General features: G+C 31.4%; 1 protein-coding gene and 1 pseudogene across 6 annotated transcripts; both read left to right on the top strand.

Annotated features, from left to right (window-relative positions):
* Positions 1-871: 871 nt before the first annotated feature.
* Positions 872-6,516, top strand: LOC110623304 (putative pentatricopeptide repeat-containing protein At3g08820). 6 transcript variants are annotated; one of them, XM_043959921.1, is made up of 4 exons: positions 872-2,865; positions 2,959-3,106; positions 3,609-3,969; positions 6,388-6,516. In XM_043959921.1, the coding sequence occupies exons 1-2, from the start codon at positions 921-923 to the stop codon at positions 2,985-2,987; spliced, it is 1,974 nt and encodes a 657-aa protein (XP_043815856.1). In that variant the 5' UTR covers positions 872-920; the 3' UTR covers positions 2,988-3,106; positions 3,609-3,969; positions 6,388-6,516. The 6 variants fall into 6 exon arrangements, with proteins under 6 accessions (XP_043815856.1, XP_043815852.1, XP_043815855.1 ...); XM_043959917.1 differs by having other exon boundaries at positions 872-3,106; positions 3,609-3,728; positions 3,832-3,969; XM_043959920.1 differs by having other exon boundaries at positions 872-3,106; positions 3,845-3,969.
* On the top strand, positions 3,009-9,642 carry LOC110623303 (annotated as a pseudogene).
* The last annotated feature ends 9,069 nt before the right edge of the window (positions 9,643-18,711 follow it).

Raw genomic sequence — 18,711 nt, 5'->3', positions numbered from 1 at the left:
ACGCAAAAAGAACTATATCACCTCTTTGTACTAACCACACAGTCTCATAGACTTGCCAACTACTTACAAAGTCAGATTTACAATCAATAGATTCTGAAAAGCTATGAGAATGAAAAATTAAAACTCATCCAAAAAGAATACTAAAAACTTCATTAAAGGAGACTGAGATTAGGGAAATGAAAAGAAAAGCAATAAAATTAAAAATTAAAGGTTAAAAAGCATTTGAAAAGAAAGGGAGGGGAGAATCGTCTGCCAAAGAAGGCCCGATCTCCCCTAAAAGAAACTCAAAAGATTGGGTTTTGTTAGAAAGAGAAGAGAGAATGGTATGATAGCATAGTTAACATAATAGATAAGAAAAAAAAATTACTATTCAGTAATGCTATAAAAAACTTTATTAATTAATTTATTAATTTTAAAATATATATTAAATTATTCATAAAATTTTAAAAAATATATATTCAACAATTTCGTTAATTTTAATAATTAAATATTGAAAAATTTTAAAATATTATAAATAAAAAATTAATTCATAGATATTTTATAAAATTAAGAAATTAATTAAGAAATTTTTATATCATAAAAATTAAAAATTAAAATATTTAATATATAAAATTAATGAAATGATTAATTAATAAAATTTTTAAAATTTAAGAATATTTTAATATAATTTTTAAAATTGAGGAACAGATAAAAATTTAAAAAAAATTTAAAATTCTAAAATATTTTAAAAAATAAAAACTAATGAATTTATTTATATCATGAGAATAATAAATTTATCACTGTTACATAACGATTACATAAATTATTTTTTCAAAATTAAAACAAAAAGAATTAAAACAAAAAGGGCAAGGGGGGGGGGGGGGGAGGGGGAAGAGCCTCAATAGCCGTTACAGTTGAAAATAATATCTGAGAGATATCTTATGGCTATCTTCGCGAACTCAACGTCTCTTTCGTTGAGCAAGGCTCTAGACGTCAAGAAACGTCTCTTTCAAGGTTTTGATTCCCTCAAACAGCTCAAACATGTCCACGCAGTGCTTCTCCGCCTCGGCCTCGACGAGGACAACTATCTCCTGAACATGACCTTGCGCTTCAGCTTTGATTTTGGTGACACACGCTACACTCGTCTTCTCTTTAACCAAATCAAACAACCCAATATTTTCCTCTGGAATACCATGATTCGTGGCTTAGTTTCTAATGATTGCTTTACAGAGTCCATAGAATTTTTCCATTCAATGAGGAAAGAAGGGTTTTTACCTAATAATTTCACTTTCCCATTTGTCCTAAAGGCATGTGCGAGGCTCTCCCATTTTCGTTTTGGAATAATTCTGCATGCGTTTGTGGTTAAAGTGGGTTTTGATTCTGACGTGTTTGTTAATACCAGTTTAGTTAGTTTGTATGTGAAGTGCGGCTATATAGAACATGCCTTTAAGGTATTTGATGATATTCCTTGCAAAAATATTGTGTCATGGACTGCGATAATAAGCGGATACATAGCTGTTGGCAAATGTAGGGAGGCCATTGATATGTTTCGTAGGTTGTTGGAGATGGGTTTGAGGCCAGACAGTTTCACTCTTGTACGCGTCCTGTCTGCCTGCGTGCAAATTGGGGACGTAGGGAGTGGAGATTGGATAGATAGATATATAACAGGAATTGGCATGGCAAGAAACGTGTTTGTCGCTACTTCTTTAGTGGATTTGTACGCCAAGTATGGAAATATGGAAAAAGCGCGTCGTGTGTTTGATGGGATGGGAGAGAAGGACATTGTTACCTGGAGTTCCATGATTCAGGGTTATGCTTCCAATGGGCTGCCTAAAGAAGCCCTGGACCTCTTTTTTAAGATGTTGAATGAGGGTTTGAAACCTGATCGCTATGCCATGGTTGGATTTCTCTGTGCTTGTGCAAGGTTAGGAGCACTAGAATTAGGAGACTGGGGTAGCAATTTGATGGATAGAAATGAGTTCTTGGCTAATCCAGTCTTGGGTACTGCATTAGTTGACATGTATGCAAAATGTGGAAGTATGGCTAAGGCCTGGGAAGTTTTTAGAGGAGTTAAGGAGAAAGATAGAGTGGTTTGGAATGCTGCTATATCAGGTCTTGCCATGAATGGACATGTGAAAGCTGCATTTGGGCTTTTTGGCCAAATGGAGAAGTTTGGAATTCAACCAGATGGGAACACTCTTGTAGGCTTACTCTGTGGCTGTACTCATGCTGGTTTAGTTGATGATGGTCGCCAATTTTTCAATAGCATGGGTCCTGTTTTTCCCTTCACTCCAACAATTGAGCATTACGGATGCATGGTGGATCTTCTTGGTCGTGCAGGTTTGTTAGATGAAGCTCACCACCTGATTAAAAGTATGCCAATGAAAGCCAATGCTATTGTCTGGGGAGCCTTGCTGGGTGGATGTAGGCTGCATCGAGACACTCAGTTGGCAGAGCATGTATTGAAACAGCTCATAGCATTAGAACCATGGAACTCAGGAAATTATGTTCTCCTTTCAAATATATATTCTTCAGGTCATAAATGGGATGATGCAGCAAAAATTAGGTCGATCATGAATGACAAAGGGATCCAGAAAATACCTGGGTGCAGTTGGATAGAATTCAATGGAATTGTTCATGAATTCCTGGTTGGTGATAAGTCCCATCCCTTATCAGATAGTATATATGCAAAACTTGGTGAATTGGAGAAGGCCCTAAAAGCAGCTGGCTATGTACCAAAAACAGATAATGTACTGTTTGATATAGAAGAGGAGGAGAAAGAGCATTTCCTTGGTTGTCACAGTGAGAAGCTGGCTATAGCTTTTGGTCTCATAAGCACAGATCCTAAGCATACAATTCGAGTTGTAAAAAACCTTCGTGTTTGTGGTGATTGTCATGAGGCCATAAAGCTTATTTCTAGAATTTCAGGTAGAGCGATAATTGTTAGGGATAATAATCGATTCCATTATTTCTCTGAAGGTTTGTGCTCATGCAAGGAGTACTGGTAAAATTAGATGTAAATCACAGCCATGGATTTAAGCCTCATATTCAACAGCTTGAGGGTAACTCATCCATTGCAAATGGCATCTTTCTCAAACAGATCAATCATCATTCTTTACCAATGCAGGTTAGAAAACTATCTGTATCTCTATTTTTGTATGCAGTGCTGACTGTCTATTGCTGGTAAGTTCATACTTCATAGAGTTAATTGGACTGTGTGAAGCATATATAGGGAAATTTATGAACATTTTCTTGCAACCAGGGATTTGAATCTTCTACTTTTGGTGCTTGCACTAATTTGAAATTATCAGAAGCACCAAGAGAATCAGCAAAATGTTTATTTGCAATAACAAGTTGTTCATCTTGTCATCCTTCGCAACTATGCGTTTTGCCCATGTGCATACATATGGAAATGGTCTGATGCTCTCTTATTGTTTAAAAGTATCAACAGATTAAGCGATTAAGATATTGGTTTGTGTATTTCCTTTTAGTTAACAAGCTTTATAATTCTCAAATAATGCTTTAGTCTGTTATTGATTATTTTGCTTTCTAAGTCAAGATAAGAAGAATTAACATTTGAATTGACAACCTAAAGGCCATTATCTTTTAAATGCATAATTTGGTTGCAGATGTCAACTGGAATCCTAATTTTCGCGTGGAATGGAACTGAGCATGATCATTTGTTAAGACTTGCCTTGTTTTATAATGGATCATAAAGAATTCCGTTCCTACTATTATTCCTTGGACAAGTACGAGTTCTAGAATTTTTTTCCCCTCAATTTTGATTTTGGGTAGGAGGAAGTAATTCTGCAGGAAAATTGTAAAAACTTTTAACTGTTTTCTTTCTGATAGTTTGATGTTGCAGGGGCTGGAGCCTGGAGCATGTTTTCATTGTCCCATTCATCTATCATTCTTCAAATTTTGCTGCAGTATTCTCTGGAAATACCAACAATAGATTTTCAAGGAGAGAAGGAAGTATGAAAAGTGAAGGTATGCAATAAAAAAAATACCATTATATAGGATGGGAAGTTTTGGGTTGTGCATATTCATAATTTTTAATATTTTGCATTACAAGCCTGCTGCAAGGACTTTGTTTGAGCAAAGGCCTGGTGGCTGCATGCATGTGAATTTGGTTAATTTGGCTTGGAGAGAATCTATCATCTAGACTGAATTCTGAGGAAATGGTGATTGATGATTGTAATCACTTTTCAGGCATGTCAAATTTAAATGGAAACAAGACTCATGATGATACTTAATACTGATTCCTATAGTGCATGTCATTTGACTCATTCCTTATGGGAAAGCTTGATTGCATTAGAAAGTATGTGTGATCTATGATAATTTCATTTATTGCTTTAGTAAAAGTTCACAATGTGAATAACATGACATTTGTTTATGACTAACATTTGTTTTAGATAGGAATCTTGTCTTTTATAAATCAGGTTACTTTTAATTTTATGATAGAAGTGCAATTTTAGCCAGCAAAGGAGTGATTAGACGATGCCCATATGGACAATAATTGTTTAATCCCATATTAGTTGTCAGCTCTAGGTATTATGTTTTGCTACCTACCTTTGTTAAATACAAAGGTTGCTTTAATATTCAAGACATGTAAATCTCTTGATACTACTTCTCTCCTTGTCATCTTCCCCTTCCCCTCTCCTTTCCCATCCCATCCCTACGTTATCACACTTTTGTGCTGGTGCTATTGGGGCATTCGGCCCTCTATGTTGGATATGACCAAGCCATCTTAAATGACCCTCTCTTATTATATCTTCAATATATGCTACATTCTTTGACAAAGTGTCATTGCTAATCTCATCTGATATCATGTTACTAGAGATCTATCTTAACATCCACATTTTTTCTATACTCATCTTGTGCGTATGTTGTATCTTAGATGCCCACATTCACTTGCATACGACAGTAGTTGGTTTGACCATAGTCCTATAGAATTTGCCTTATTTTTCCTTTATTCAATAAGCTTTATAAATCTCATATACTGCACCTATTTTTTCTATGGATGATTTGTTTTCCGGTTTAGGGTTCTTAATGTAAAGGCAATTGTTATTTAAATTCAATTTGTTTTGTAGGTGTTGACTGGCATCCTAATTTGCGCATGGAACAGAATCTGATCACTCATGGAGACTTACCTCGTATTGTAATGGATTCTTATGAAGAATGCCGGGGTCCACCACGGTTATTCCTTTTGGACAAGTATGAAAATTATGATTCTTCCCCCAATTTTGATCTTCAGCTTGGAAGTATTCATTCTGTAGTTAATAAGTTATGCTTCTCGGGATTCTGATAGGTTGGATGTTGTGGGTGCTGGTGCATGTTTGAAGCGTTACACTGATCCATCATTTGTTAAAGTTGAAGCAACATCCTTTGGATTACCAGCATTGGATGTTCAAATAGAGAAGAAAATCCGAAAAGTGAAGGTATATGGTGAAAAATACAAACATATAGCATGGAAAATGGTGATGCGTACACATTCATGTTAATATTTGTCCATGATCTATATAGGCCTTCTCTAAAGATTTTGGTTGAGCAATGGCCTCTGTCTGCATATCTGTGGAGTTGGTTTAGATTGACTTGGAGAGCATCAGTAGAGAATTTTGTGAAAGTGGTCATTATAATCATTTGCCACCATGATTATAGTTTTAACAGATAAATACTACTTTTAATAATACTTTATTATATATTGCATTAGATAGTTGTCTTCTAACTTGATATTAATGCAAAAGCTTGAGGTTATATAGAAAGACTATGTCTTCCTTCTGATCATTTTGTTGCTTTGGGATCAATTTGCAATCTGACTGACACTTCTGTATAATGTTATCTTATACGTCTGTTTTAATCTTTGTTTATTTTACTCCTTTTTACATGTCTATGAATATGAAATTTAGGCCAGACATAGCCTTTTAGAGAACTCCTGGGTTTAACCTTGGAATCACCATTTAAAACTTTGCTACTGTGGGCAAACTTTAATTCAGGAATATATTTTTAGTGATTTGTGATTGTCAACACTCAACATACCCTATTAAAAGTTAGCTTTTATATTTAAGGAGTCTCTAAGAAATATTTTTCATGTGAATTTTTAGCTGTAAATATTTGTAAGGATAGTCTCTATGTGGGTATTGATCAATAAAGTTAGAGGAGGCTTCACAATTTGAAGTTTGAGCAATCTGTTTTATTAAACAGAATTAGAACTCAGAAAGCTGCAAGTTTTCAATTTTTGGGATGGCCTGTAACTCATTTTTCAGCTTTTGATGAAGAATGGGAGAGTATTTTGGAGGTTTTTTCCCAGCTAGCTATGCTATGCTGGTGAGAGTACTATCATAAATTCACTTATTTCTGATCCTGTAGTGGTAGATTGGTGTCAGAAATTACTGTCAAATGCTACAGATTGCATCAGTTATTTTTGGAGGAGCCGGTTGAGAATGGTCATTCTGACCCTGCACCTCTTGTGAAATTGAAGAGAAGGCATCTAGATGGATCTCCATTTGATCTGAAACCTGGAAAAAGTTACATGGAGAAATTCCTAGGGACTCCTTCACTAGAGCATGAAGTTCACGAGGTTCCTCTTAATCCATTGCCATTGCAATTGATCTTGGATAATTCTGATGACTCAGGCCTTGAAATAGTTGAGATAAGTACTGTAAGTCCTGTTAAAAAGTCATCAGAAGGAAAGGAAAGCACGTGTTTATCTCCTATTTCACCACAAGTTGCAGTAAAACCTCATGGTCATGAATTGAATGAGGAGGCTATTAATAGAGAAATCACGATGGTCCCTGATCCCGGTGCTGGTGGTGAGGCAGATGAATCTCCATATGTCATTTATAAGGTGGCAACTGAAAGTGAATTAGCAGTTGATGAAGATGAGAAAACAGAGGCAAGTCTTGACGGGGATCATTCTGATGACTTGATTAGTGAGGTGGATAGCTACATGGATGCTCTTACTATCATGGAGTCAGAACTCGAAACAGATAATGAGTACAAACTTAAAACTGAGCAGGTGTTCTTAAAGGTTGGAGAACATAGGGCAGATTATGATGCAATTGAGGAACATCTAGATGTACAAGCTAATTCTTCTGATTCTCAGTCATTGGGGAACTACTCTGTCTGATGATGGGAGAGATTCATTTAAGAAAGGGCAATCTAGTTTTTCCTACTCTGATTCTGTTAGCAATTTTTCTGAGAACACACCATTGGACAGCAAAGGGGTAGTGAACGTATTCCCTTCATCTGTTCAAACAGGGATTATAGATTGACCATTTGACCCTCCATCTGTTAATATGGAGACTGTAGGAAATCAATCTAGTGAGCTTGTCATGTTAAATGAGAAGTGCATCGAGGAATACACAATTCCTCGCGCTGGAGAAGCAGCTCGTAGTTTGTGTCCATCAGATTCAGATAATTTGCTCCCACTTTCAGTTCCTGTTGCAAATTCAATTCTGGTGGAAACTAAATTGGATGAAATATCCTCCTACAGTAAACTTGGTCCTAAGTCACCAGACATTGACGATAATGTGTCCAGCTTACTTGATTCTTCCATACTTATGTCTGATGTTCCTCCACATGAAGCGCATGATAATTTACTTAGTTTCTTCTGAAGGTTGTCTTGTGGAAGATTCGGATCATGAAGGTCCCAATATGGTTTTACATACTTCAGACATGGCAGATATGGACAAGAAAGAATCTGATGTCTCTGTGAAAGAAGTGCTTCAAACAGATTGTGCAGATGGAATTGATGATGTAATTTTGGTTGAAGGAAAAATTGACTCTCCACATGCAGTTATTTTGCCATCAACAAAGCAGATACCTTGCTCAATTTTGCCAGAAGTTGATGTGGATTTAGGCGCCACACTAGCCTCCGAAAGTTCAGACACTGTAAACCCTGTTCGCATAGATTCTGAAGTTGTTGATGTCATTGCAGGAGTTAACTCTGAAAATTAAGCGGTGTGATGTCTCATGGATTGATGACTTCCATTGGAGGGTCTGGACTTCCTCCGGAGCCATTGCTGGAATTGCAATCTGATCAACTTGACAAGGGATATCTGCAAGCAGATGAAGCTAGTCCTAAGACATCAGATCTGCAGTCTGAACAGATGCAGACTGAGCAACATAGATAAAAAAGATGGCCCATTGCTTCTCCTGAACAAGATGCTACGTTCAAGCCTAGAAATTCAAATCCCACCAGCAGGTCAAGAACTCGGTGATACTATGTCGCGAAGGAATCCATTTGATTCTGTCTTTCCTAGCTTTTGTGCACTCCCTGAGAATCTGGAGGAGGTGCCACCATTGCCACCCCTACCTTCTATGCAATGGAGGCTAGGTAAGGTTCAACCTGCTCCATTAGTTTCACATAGAGAATGTATTGATCATGGTGTGGGCACATTGCGGCCAACACAGTCATCTGCAGCTGATGGGAAAACAAGATTTGATTCACTGTTATCAGGCATAGAGATTATGCAGCCTCCAAAGTCCAAACCCGGTTTCCAATAATATTTGGCTGATATTCAGAATCCACGACACATGTCTGCAGTGTTGGTGGAAAATTCCTTGATGCCAACTCCACTCTCATTGGAGATGCCCGCTGTTGTTGGCAATGCAAACAGTCTAGCGGTTTCATTAGAGGGGACAAGAATTCTCAAACCCATTCTTGGCATCACCTGAAATAATTAATGACCGGCCTGAGGATGGTTGCCTTGCATCAGCAGGAAGACCAATAGGATCTAGTCCAAACCTATCATCACCAGTGGTAGATGTAGAATATATACCCAACGAACATGATCCTGTACCCTCATGTGACCTGGAAATCAAGCTCTCAAACCGATTGACATCTGTATTGATTTTAGAGGCGAAGGAACCTGAACACAGTTTGCAAAATTCAGAAGAAGAAGAAAGGGATTCTCATGATAAATCTGTATCACCCCCAATTACGCTAAAAGATCATCAGCATGATTCCGTAACCTTGCATGGGCATGATTCAGTAACCTTGCATGGAGAAACAATATGGGCACCAAGTACGTTAGCTTTTCCAGCAATCTATGAAGTTGGAAAGCCAAATGGTAGCAAGGTTCCTGGTCCTCGGAATCCTCTCATTGATGCTGTTGCTGCACCATGACAAAAGCAAGGTAATGGTGATTTATTGAGTCTCATTTGTCTTGCTGATATGCCTGTAAGGTCCTTTTATTGTAATATTTTGAACCTTTTTGCAGTCTAGAAAGGTATCAGAACTGGTTCGGCCTCAAAATGCACCAAAAGTAGATGAAAGAGATTTGCTACTAGAACAAATACGAACTAAGATTTAGACCTACATTTATTTATGTGATGATATGTCCCTATTGTTATTTTGGCATCACAACCTGTTCTTCTGAGGACTGATTTTTTTTTTTTTTTCAATCTTTTCATGCTTCAGTCCTTTAACTTGAAACCCACAGCTGTGACGAGACCTAGCATTCAGTCCTTTAACCTGTTCTTCTTATGGAATTTGTAATTTGTATGTTGATTTCGCGATATAACCTCTGCCCTATTTGGAATGTTCTCCGGTTTATGGAATGATTGTACCAGGTTTGCATGATTTGTTACAGAAGTTTTCTAGTTATGGATAGATGTACTGGGGTAATTTTTTATCGATTGTTTAATCCACTTTAAGATTTATTTTATTTTATTTTATTTTTTTTGTGGAGGAATGCCAGATGAAACTTAAACGTGGATTTTCAGGTGGATTAAATATGCCTACAAGTTAGATTAAGGCTCTTTTATTTATGAAAAATAATTTGTATTTTAAAAGTATTTTTTTCTATTTTTTAAAGAGGATTTATTTTTTATTACTTAATTTTAATTTAAAAATAAAATTTATTAATAAATTTATATATAAAAATCGTAATAAGAGTATGAAAATGACTTTTTTTTTGAAAAAGACAAATCATTTTTCTTTAAATGGCTTTTTTTTTTTAATTGGAAAAATATTTTCCATTAACTAAATGTTTTGAATGTTCAAATGTTATAAATTATGGAAAATATTTTTCTCTGTTTATTTCAAAGTTTATTTTTATTGTTCTATTTTAGTTTGTGTCGATAAATTGATTTAATTTTAAATTTATTTGAAAAAGTTATTCTAACATGTTAAAGAAGGCTGTTAATTCTTTATCAATTTTCTATTTTTTTTCACATACTTTGTTTTTAAATAAAAACAATAATATTTTATGAGTAAAATTATTTTATTTTTAATAAATTAATAATTTCTAAATTCTGTAATCAAATTATACGTTAAGTTTGTTATTAAATTTAATTATTTGAATTTGAAAATAGGTTAAAAAAGGCATTCTTCTCGTTATAAAATAAGAGAATAGATATTTTGTAAGCAACTAAAATTAAGGGTTAGTCATTAACTTGCTTATCAAATTTTTTTTGAAACTATATCATTGCTTTATGAAAGATAATTAGCTCGATAATGCTAAAATTATTTGTAAAATTATAAAAGCATAAATATAAAACTTAATTTAATTTTAAAATTAACTGATTGAATATTTGATAATATTAAAATTAAAATTAAAGAAAATTCTTGCTGTTAATAGATAAACTTTGTAAATAATGCTGGATTTTTTTTTAAATCTATTATTGAGTTACACGATTAATTTAATGTAAATGATTTTTTTAATTTTTTTTATCAAATAAAAAAAAAAGCTCATCAGACAGTATTTAACAAGATGAGTGAGTTAGACTCTAGAGGGCTAGAAAAACTAAAGACCCATATAAAGAAATTAATTTTCAGAGACAAAATAAAATCAAATCGGACTAAAATCAAATTAAATCTAAATGAATCAGACTACAAAGTAGAGATTACCGGAGATAGCGATGAGTTTTCAAAATGTTAACATCATCAAAAGATGAACTCTCTGTAGCAGTAGTATAAAACCCTAAAATATATCCAAAGTTTAAAAAGATGCCCTTATCACAAAAATATCAAACTTATAAAATTAAAAAAACAATTAAAAGCAAATAGAAAAGATCATCTACACAACTGGCAAGAGCAACTGAAGAGTAGAGACACCCAAAAAAACAAAAGAGAAACCAAAATAAAAAGACTACTAGAAGAAAAGGAGAAGGAGACACTAAAAAACAGAACAAAAGTCCAAACAAAATGGAAACAAACAGCGCAACTATAGACGCAGAAACACCCTTATTCTCTATCTTCCTTTTTACTATTAAAAACCCATCTTCTTCATCGGTTTTTCTGCCACTAGCCCTTTCTCTCTCTTACTCACGATGCATCGAGAGATTTTTTTTTTCTTTCTAATATGATTATTGTCACATCTAGAACATGGAAGTAAATTATTTCATGCAACTGATATGGCAGATCAGAAGATAAAAATCTCACCAATAGCTTTGGCGTTTTCTGATTTTCCCAAACTAATTTGGTTTCGCCATTTCCATTTCCATAAGCAATACGGCTTTCTTATAGGCCAATCAAATAGCATATGCCAATTCAACGGCCTCCATTCAATCTCCTCCTCACAGCACTATTCAGTCGTCGTTCAGGAAAGTGCAGGGCGAGTTCCCTTTCCACGCCTAACAACTTCACATTTGCCACGTGATTTTTTCCCGCTTCACCATACATCCCACGCGTATAGATTCAGCAAACGATCTCCAAAGTACTATAAAAGGAGAGAACTCCACTGAGTTCCTCGAAAGCCCCAATCCCAGTTGCTAGCAGAATCCGCCATAGCCAAGTCCCGAAGTCTACTGCTTGAGCAGCAGCACAAACAGCAACTAGCTTCGCATCTTGAGAGTGCAGCGGCGGACGACTCTGTTTGTGAAATGGCAAAGCAGATTAAAGATTTGAGATGTTGGATTGAAATTGCACCAGCGCTTTTCATATCTCTGAACAAGACTTGTAATTCTCCTGGGCTGGAGACTATTCCAGAAGAGCAGATCGAGGACGGGGATGATGATTCTGAATTTTAGTGCTCTCCTCTCAGAGAATTTTTTTTTTTTAAATGTGAATGTGTGGATCTACTGGGTCATGTATGGGCCAATGGCCTTCAATTCAAGTTAAATGGAATTTTGATTGTATTTCTTCCATTTTCCTCTGAATCATTCTCAATTCAACTCCATGAAATTACGAAAGGAAAAAGTACCATTTGGTATGTTATTAAAAAATTTATTAACTTATTCAGTAGTTTTAAAAATCCATTGAATTGCTGCTGAACTTTTAAAAAATATATATGATAGAATAATAAAACTTGATATTGTTTTTAAAAATTAATTTTATAATTTTCAGAATTAAACAGAATTTTCAAAAATTTAATTTTAAAATTAAGACAATAATAATTTATTTTTAATTTATAATCTAGTAGAAAGTATAAAAAAAAAAATGAATAAAGTATAAAATGAAAGTGTATTTTTTTGTAAAGATACAAATTATTTATAGCGGAAAGAATGACCGTTATAAACTGTTATAAAAATTTTGGGATAATATAATAAAATTATAATAGTCATATTTAATATTAAATTTAAATATCAAACTTGTAACAGTAAAAAAATCTCACAAATAAAATTTTTAATAACTATAAAATTTTTTATTGGGTTTAAATATTTAGTGTTTTTTGAATTATGAAACAAACCTAAATTAACAAAACTTAACCTACAAAATAATTAGTGAAATTTTTGTTTATATGAATCAAAACTCTTTTTTGCTAATATCCTATTAATCTCATAACACTCTACAGATTTTGTTGTCAATGTTGTTTTGCACTAATAGATTATATGCACACCTGATAGTTTATAAGTGTTCTAAAAATTATGACACAACCTCATATAAGTGACCCCACTCCACACAATATATGTGATATTATCAAGTATATATTGCAATTTATATACCACCCAAAAGGAACATGAATAGTGTAACCAGAACTAACAAGTGACTTATTATTATCCATATGAACCTTTTTCATAGAATCTCCAATAACAAAAGTTGAATTTCTATTACGGTTAATTTTAAATTGGCTAAATCTCATTCATCTTGATATTTCATTTATTAACTTCTTTCTTAAAAATATAGTAAAAAAATTGGCCAAATTCACTTTGACTAACAAATATAATTCCATTTCTTTGTTCAATAATATCTGTCTTAAACAAATATGTCTTTTTTTACTATTAAAAATTTTATTCTTTACGATAACTATTATCGTTTAGTAATTACAATATACAAATGATATTGATTTTATTCTCAACGTAGTATTTGTTAAGAAATTTCTTAGCCGTTTAAGTTTCATTATCATCTAATTTTAGAGCAATAAACTCTCACTCATGGTGGTTTTGATAATAATAATTGATTTTCAAATAATTGCACCACCAATTCGATACATGTTTAAATTTTATCTTATTTGAATTTAAATTTCAATTAAATTCTTCTAATACAGCAAGACATCACTGTATAAAATATTATAACTCATAACACCTCAAATAATTCTTAAATTTCACTAAAATAGCCCAATGATTATGATTAGATTATGCATAAATCTGCTCAATCTATATAATATAAACTATATCAAGTCTAAAAATTTTATTAAATGCAATAATATTCTAATAATATATACATATCTAAATTGAGTAATAATATAATCCCTATGAGATATTTACTAGTTTGACATTGAAATGTCTAAATTTTTTCATAAAAAACTCAATCTAATGCTCTTTGCGATATAATTATACTATCATTTCAATTTTAATATCCCAAATCACATTTACTTCCTTTATATATTTTATATCAAATTTATTAATAGAAAAATATTTAATTTCACATACCATATTATAATTTGTGTTAAATATAAGCATATCATTCACATAGGAATAAATAATCACATGGTCATTATAAGCATATCATTTACGTATGAACAAATAATCGTATATTCATTATGTATAAACTTTATAAACATATATACCAGCACTATCCACTATATAAAAATCTAAAAATTTTATTTTTTTAATTAGAAACAAAACAACTCTTATACCATATAAATAATTTTTTTTAAATCTTGAAAATAAATAAATAAATAAATCCCGTTGATAGATAAAGTAGCAACTTTTTTTTTCCTTTTTTTAAAGGATCTTAAAGTATAATTTTAGCAAAATATCTCTATATTTTTAAATATTTTAGATAAATTTTATACATAAATTTTCACAATTCATAAGAGCATTAGCAATTTATTATTTTATTTTATTCTATTATATTACTCTTCATGCTATTATAAATAAAATAAATGTAAGTATGTATAAAAGTAATAGTATTTCATAATAATTTATTACTCTAAACTTTTCAAAAATAAAAAACCATTAAAACTCCACAATAAAAATTAGATGTAACTAACCATCACTTTATAATTGTTTTTATATATACATATATATAAATATATATTGACACATTGGGAGGAAGTAATTTTTATTTCTATTATTAATTTCTCAGTTTTCGTTTGCTTTTGAACATAACTTGTCTAAATATTTTTTACTATCTCTATTTTAATAAAAAACTTAAATTATTTAAAAAATAAATAATTTTTTTAATGCACAACTTGATAATAAAAAAATAGATAGTCCTATTTGTTTGTAAAAATAAATTATTTACTCCATAAATTAATTCATATTCATCCAAATATTAAATATCTTTGGAAAATATTAAAAATAAGAAATTTGTTATAATAAAAAAGACATTGGTTATCATTTTTTATTTTTCAAACACACATATAATTGTGTTCCCTTTTCAATTTATTTTTTATTTATTTTTTTATTTTTTAAAACAAAGCTACTGATCCATCAAATAAAAAGGGATATCATTCTAAACAGAGAGACGATTATACCTAATAGATTCTCTAGTTAAAGTATGAGCATTTAGAGTAGCATTACGATGAATCCATTTAATAGAAATATTCGTTATAGAGTGTAACAAATATTTACAATCATTCAAAATCAAACCTCTACATAAGATAATTTGGCAAAAATGCTCCTCCTTCTTTCTCATCTCTCGAGCATAAATCATTAAAGTATCCCGAATAAAATCAAGAGAGCTTCTACAAGATAAAACCCAAATAAGGTTCCAAGACTGACGTTGTCGTTGCGATTCCGGAAACTCATAATAACTAGTAAACCTCCATTGAACATTACCTTCCGAAACAACCGAATCAATAAAATTTAAAGAAAAGTCAACCACAGAAACAGACACATGACTCTTCCACATTAACGAAAGGCCTCATCTCATTCCTTATCTATTGACTGAGAAGCAACCATCAAAATGTAAAAAACTACGAAAAAAATTCCATATAAGAACTATGAGCTTTTGTTTCCATAAAAAATAAAATATCTGGCTTATAACTAGTAACCAAATCCTTCAATACATTAACTGTCTGAGGATTGTCGAGTCCTCGGCAGTTCCAACACAGGATGATCATTGCTTTCGACTATCCCGACCTTTGACGGGATGAGCCGCTTCACTATTGTCTGTCAAATTAACATTCGCAAGGGTATTGTTAGAGACATCCTGTTGAGAGGAAGGAAAACCTATAACAACGTTTTGTTTAGTGTTTCTTGGCCTTTTTTTAGCATCATTTATTTGACCTGCAATCTCCTCATCAAGCTTATCAGAACTGTATTGACCCACATAATTATTGTCCATGTCTATAATATAGTCCTCAGTCTCCTTATTTACAATGGGTTACTTTTGCCAAATAAGGAGAATTGCCTATTATGTACTGTTAAATTAATGTTTTCAAAATTGCTAGTTGATGTCAATTCTGCCACAAATCCCGGCAGAGCAGAATTGCCGGAATCACGCAGCCACAGGCTTGTTGGTCTCTAATTCCGATGAACAGGTGCTCGGAGGAAATCACCCCAACCAAACTTAATATCTTCTTTTTTCAACCTCAGCCACAAGTCATAAAAAACCTTCACATGACTCAGTGTCCCACATAGATAGCAAAAAATAGCCAGCTCGTATTAAAACTTCATAGTAAACACATTTCCAACAAATTTCTTACGCCATTTCAAAGGTTGCCAAATGTTCAAACAAACTTTAACTCTCATAGACCCGACGACATAGCTGAAGCATTTTTCTTGTCATACTATAGTGGCCAACAAAATTCTCGATCAATTTAGCCAATGTTTCGTTCTTTTTTTTTTTATTTAAACTCATTTCTAAATTGAATCCACAGGTTTAATATTTGATGGACGCACAATCAAGATTTTAAAGTAAGCTTTTAATTATTTTCTCTTAAAGGATAAGATTCTCACTCTCCATTAAAGGATAAGATTTTATCGCTTAACGTTGAAGAATAAAATTTTCTCCCATTAGGATAAGATTTGTCATTATTAAAGAAAAAGATTAGATCTTTAATATTATTGAAAAAATAAAATAAAATAATAAAATTTGAGTCGTGTTAGACACTGTATTTAAAAATTTATTTTGCAATTCCCTAATATTAAACAAGTCTTTCTGAAATTTAATTTTTAGAAACAGAATAATAATAATTTATTTATAATCTATAACTCAACAGAAAACATATAAAAGAGGGAGAATAAAGTAAAAAATAAAGGATGTCTTTCTTTGTGAGGATATATTATTTATAGTCACGATGCATATTATGTTATTTATGGAAAAAAATGGTTATAAACTGTTATAAAAATTTTGAAATAATATAATAAAATTACAACGGTTTAATTAAATATTATATTTAAATATTATAATAGTAAAATAATCTCACAAATAAAATTTGAAACGATCGTGAAATCTAGATTTATTTTATAATACTTAATTATTTTATTAATTTTAACTATTAAATATTATTAAAAAAATAAAATGCAGTCAATAAGAATAAATATATAATAAATATTTTATAAAATTAAAAAATTAACTAATAAATTTTTTATATTATAAAAATTAAAAATGAAAATGTTTATTTAATTTTAAAAAATAAAATATTTAATAGATAAAATTAATAGAATAACTAATCAATAATTTTTTAAAATTTCAGTATATTAATATATTTTTTAAAATTAAAAATAGATAAAATTAATAAAAAATTTTATAATATTTTAAACTAATTTTAAAAATAAAAATTAATAAATAAATAGTAAAATTTTTAATGTTAAATAAAAATTACGTAAGCAGATTTTTCAAATAAAAAAAAAGGGAGAGAGCCTAATTAGCCGTTACAGTTGAAAATGATATCTTCGATATCTTATGGCTATCTTCCCTGACTCAACGTCTCTTTCTTTGAGCAATAGGTCAATTTTAATATTTTTCAGTTTTTACATGTTATTATAGGTTTTCGGTCAACATCAATATATATATATTTTTTTTGTATCATTCATTTTCTAATTTGTTCTCCCTTCTATATTTTATTTTATTTATTTTCTATTTGCCAATATAACCGGTTAATTATTTATTATTTTATTTTAATAATTTAATTTAATTTTTAATGTTTAAATTCACACTAAAAAATTTATTTATAATAAAAAAATTAATTAATTATAATTTTATTTTAAATATTAATGCATAATTTTTAGGTAATAATTTATATAAAAAAAATTGTTTATCCACTTATCAGGTAGATTATTGATTAATGAGATAATGGTTAAAAAAAAAAAAAATCAAACATTCACATTTTTATGGATATATTCTAACCTATAAAAATTAATTAACATATCATAATCTAACTATTTAAAGTTATTTATAATCTATTGTTAAATTTATCGTTAAGTTAATAAAAATTTTACATTCTTATATATTAATCGGCATTAAAAATTAATATTTTAATATAATTAATAATAATTAAAAAAATTTCAAATTTTAAAAATTTCAACAAGTATATATTTTTTAATAAATATATTCAGATTTAATTTTAAACTTATTAAAAATTAATTAAGTAGCCGCATACAGAACATCTTTTCACCACTGCTAGATTTATAATGAGCCAAATTCTATAAGCAAATCACATTTTAATATTTACGATTCGGTCCATAAAAAAAGGACAAATACACTATCTAAATTGCTGAGGAGTGGGGACTTAAAAATGTTGAATAGTAAATTGACGCACCCTAAAATGATAATAGAAAACCTGAAAGGCCAGAACAGATCTGAAACATCGTCTCAACAAACTAAGGAAAAAAAATTAGCAGTAGAAAACCAAAATCTCTCCTTTCTCTTTGCTGCTAGCAAAATCAACCACCAATATGGTGGGACGAGTAACTCATAATTGGGTGGAGGAGAAAAGGTTCTCTTTTCTTGACGGTGCAAAAAAGAACTAACTGAGCAATGGATCATCAATTGAGCAGTAGATCTGTGGCCTCAAGCCTAAAGAAAGGAAAATCAAGGGAGAGGGAGAAAAGATTTTATTTTAGAGAAAAAGACAACTATAAAAGATTCAATTAGACAACTGTTGGTATGAAAAAGCAAACACTAAGATTAGTTGTTACTAAAATGACAGCTGAGACATGTTAACCTAGTGATTAAGCAAGACATTATATTTAAACATTAACTGGGAGAGCCCACAGCCAGAAATTGCGAGACTCCACTATTGTGGACACTGGACAGCAATAAAAAAGGAGTCGTTAGATTATTCTGATTTATCAGTCACAACAAGAGGTGCCCAGGTGGGACCTTTAGCAAGCAAAAGTCAAATGCAGATTGCCCAAGCCCCCGAATCCTAATCTGATCCTACAACGACACCG

The sequence above is a fragment of the Manihot esculenta genome, chromosome 9, assembly GCF_001659605.2.
Source record: "Manihot esculenta cultivar AM560-2 chromosome 9, M.esculenta_v8, whole genome shotgun sequence".
Lineage (NCBI taxonomy): Eukaryota > Viridiplantae > Streptophyta > Magnoliopsida > Malpighiales > Euphorbiaceae > Manihot > Manihot esculenta.
The sequence above is the reverse complement of the archived record's forward strand: the minus strand, read 5'-3'. Positions and strand labels throughout refer to the sequence as shown.

Excerpts from the sequence above, each read along its gene's own strand:
- LOC110623304 (XM_043959920.1), top strand. The coding sequence starts at position 921 with ATGGCTATCTTCGCGAACTCAACGTCTCTTTCGTTGAGCAAGGCTCTA.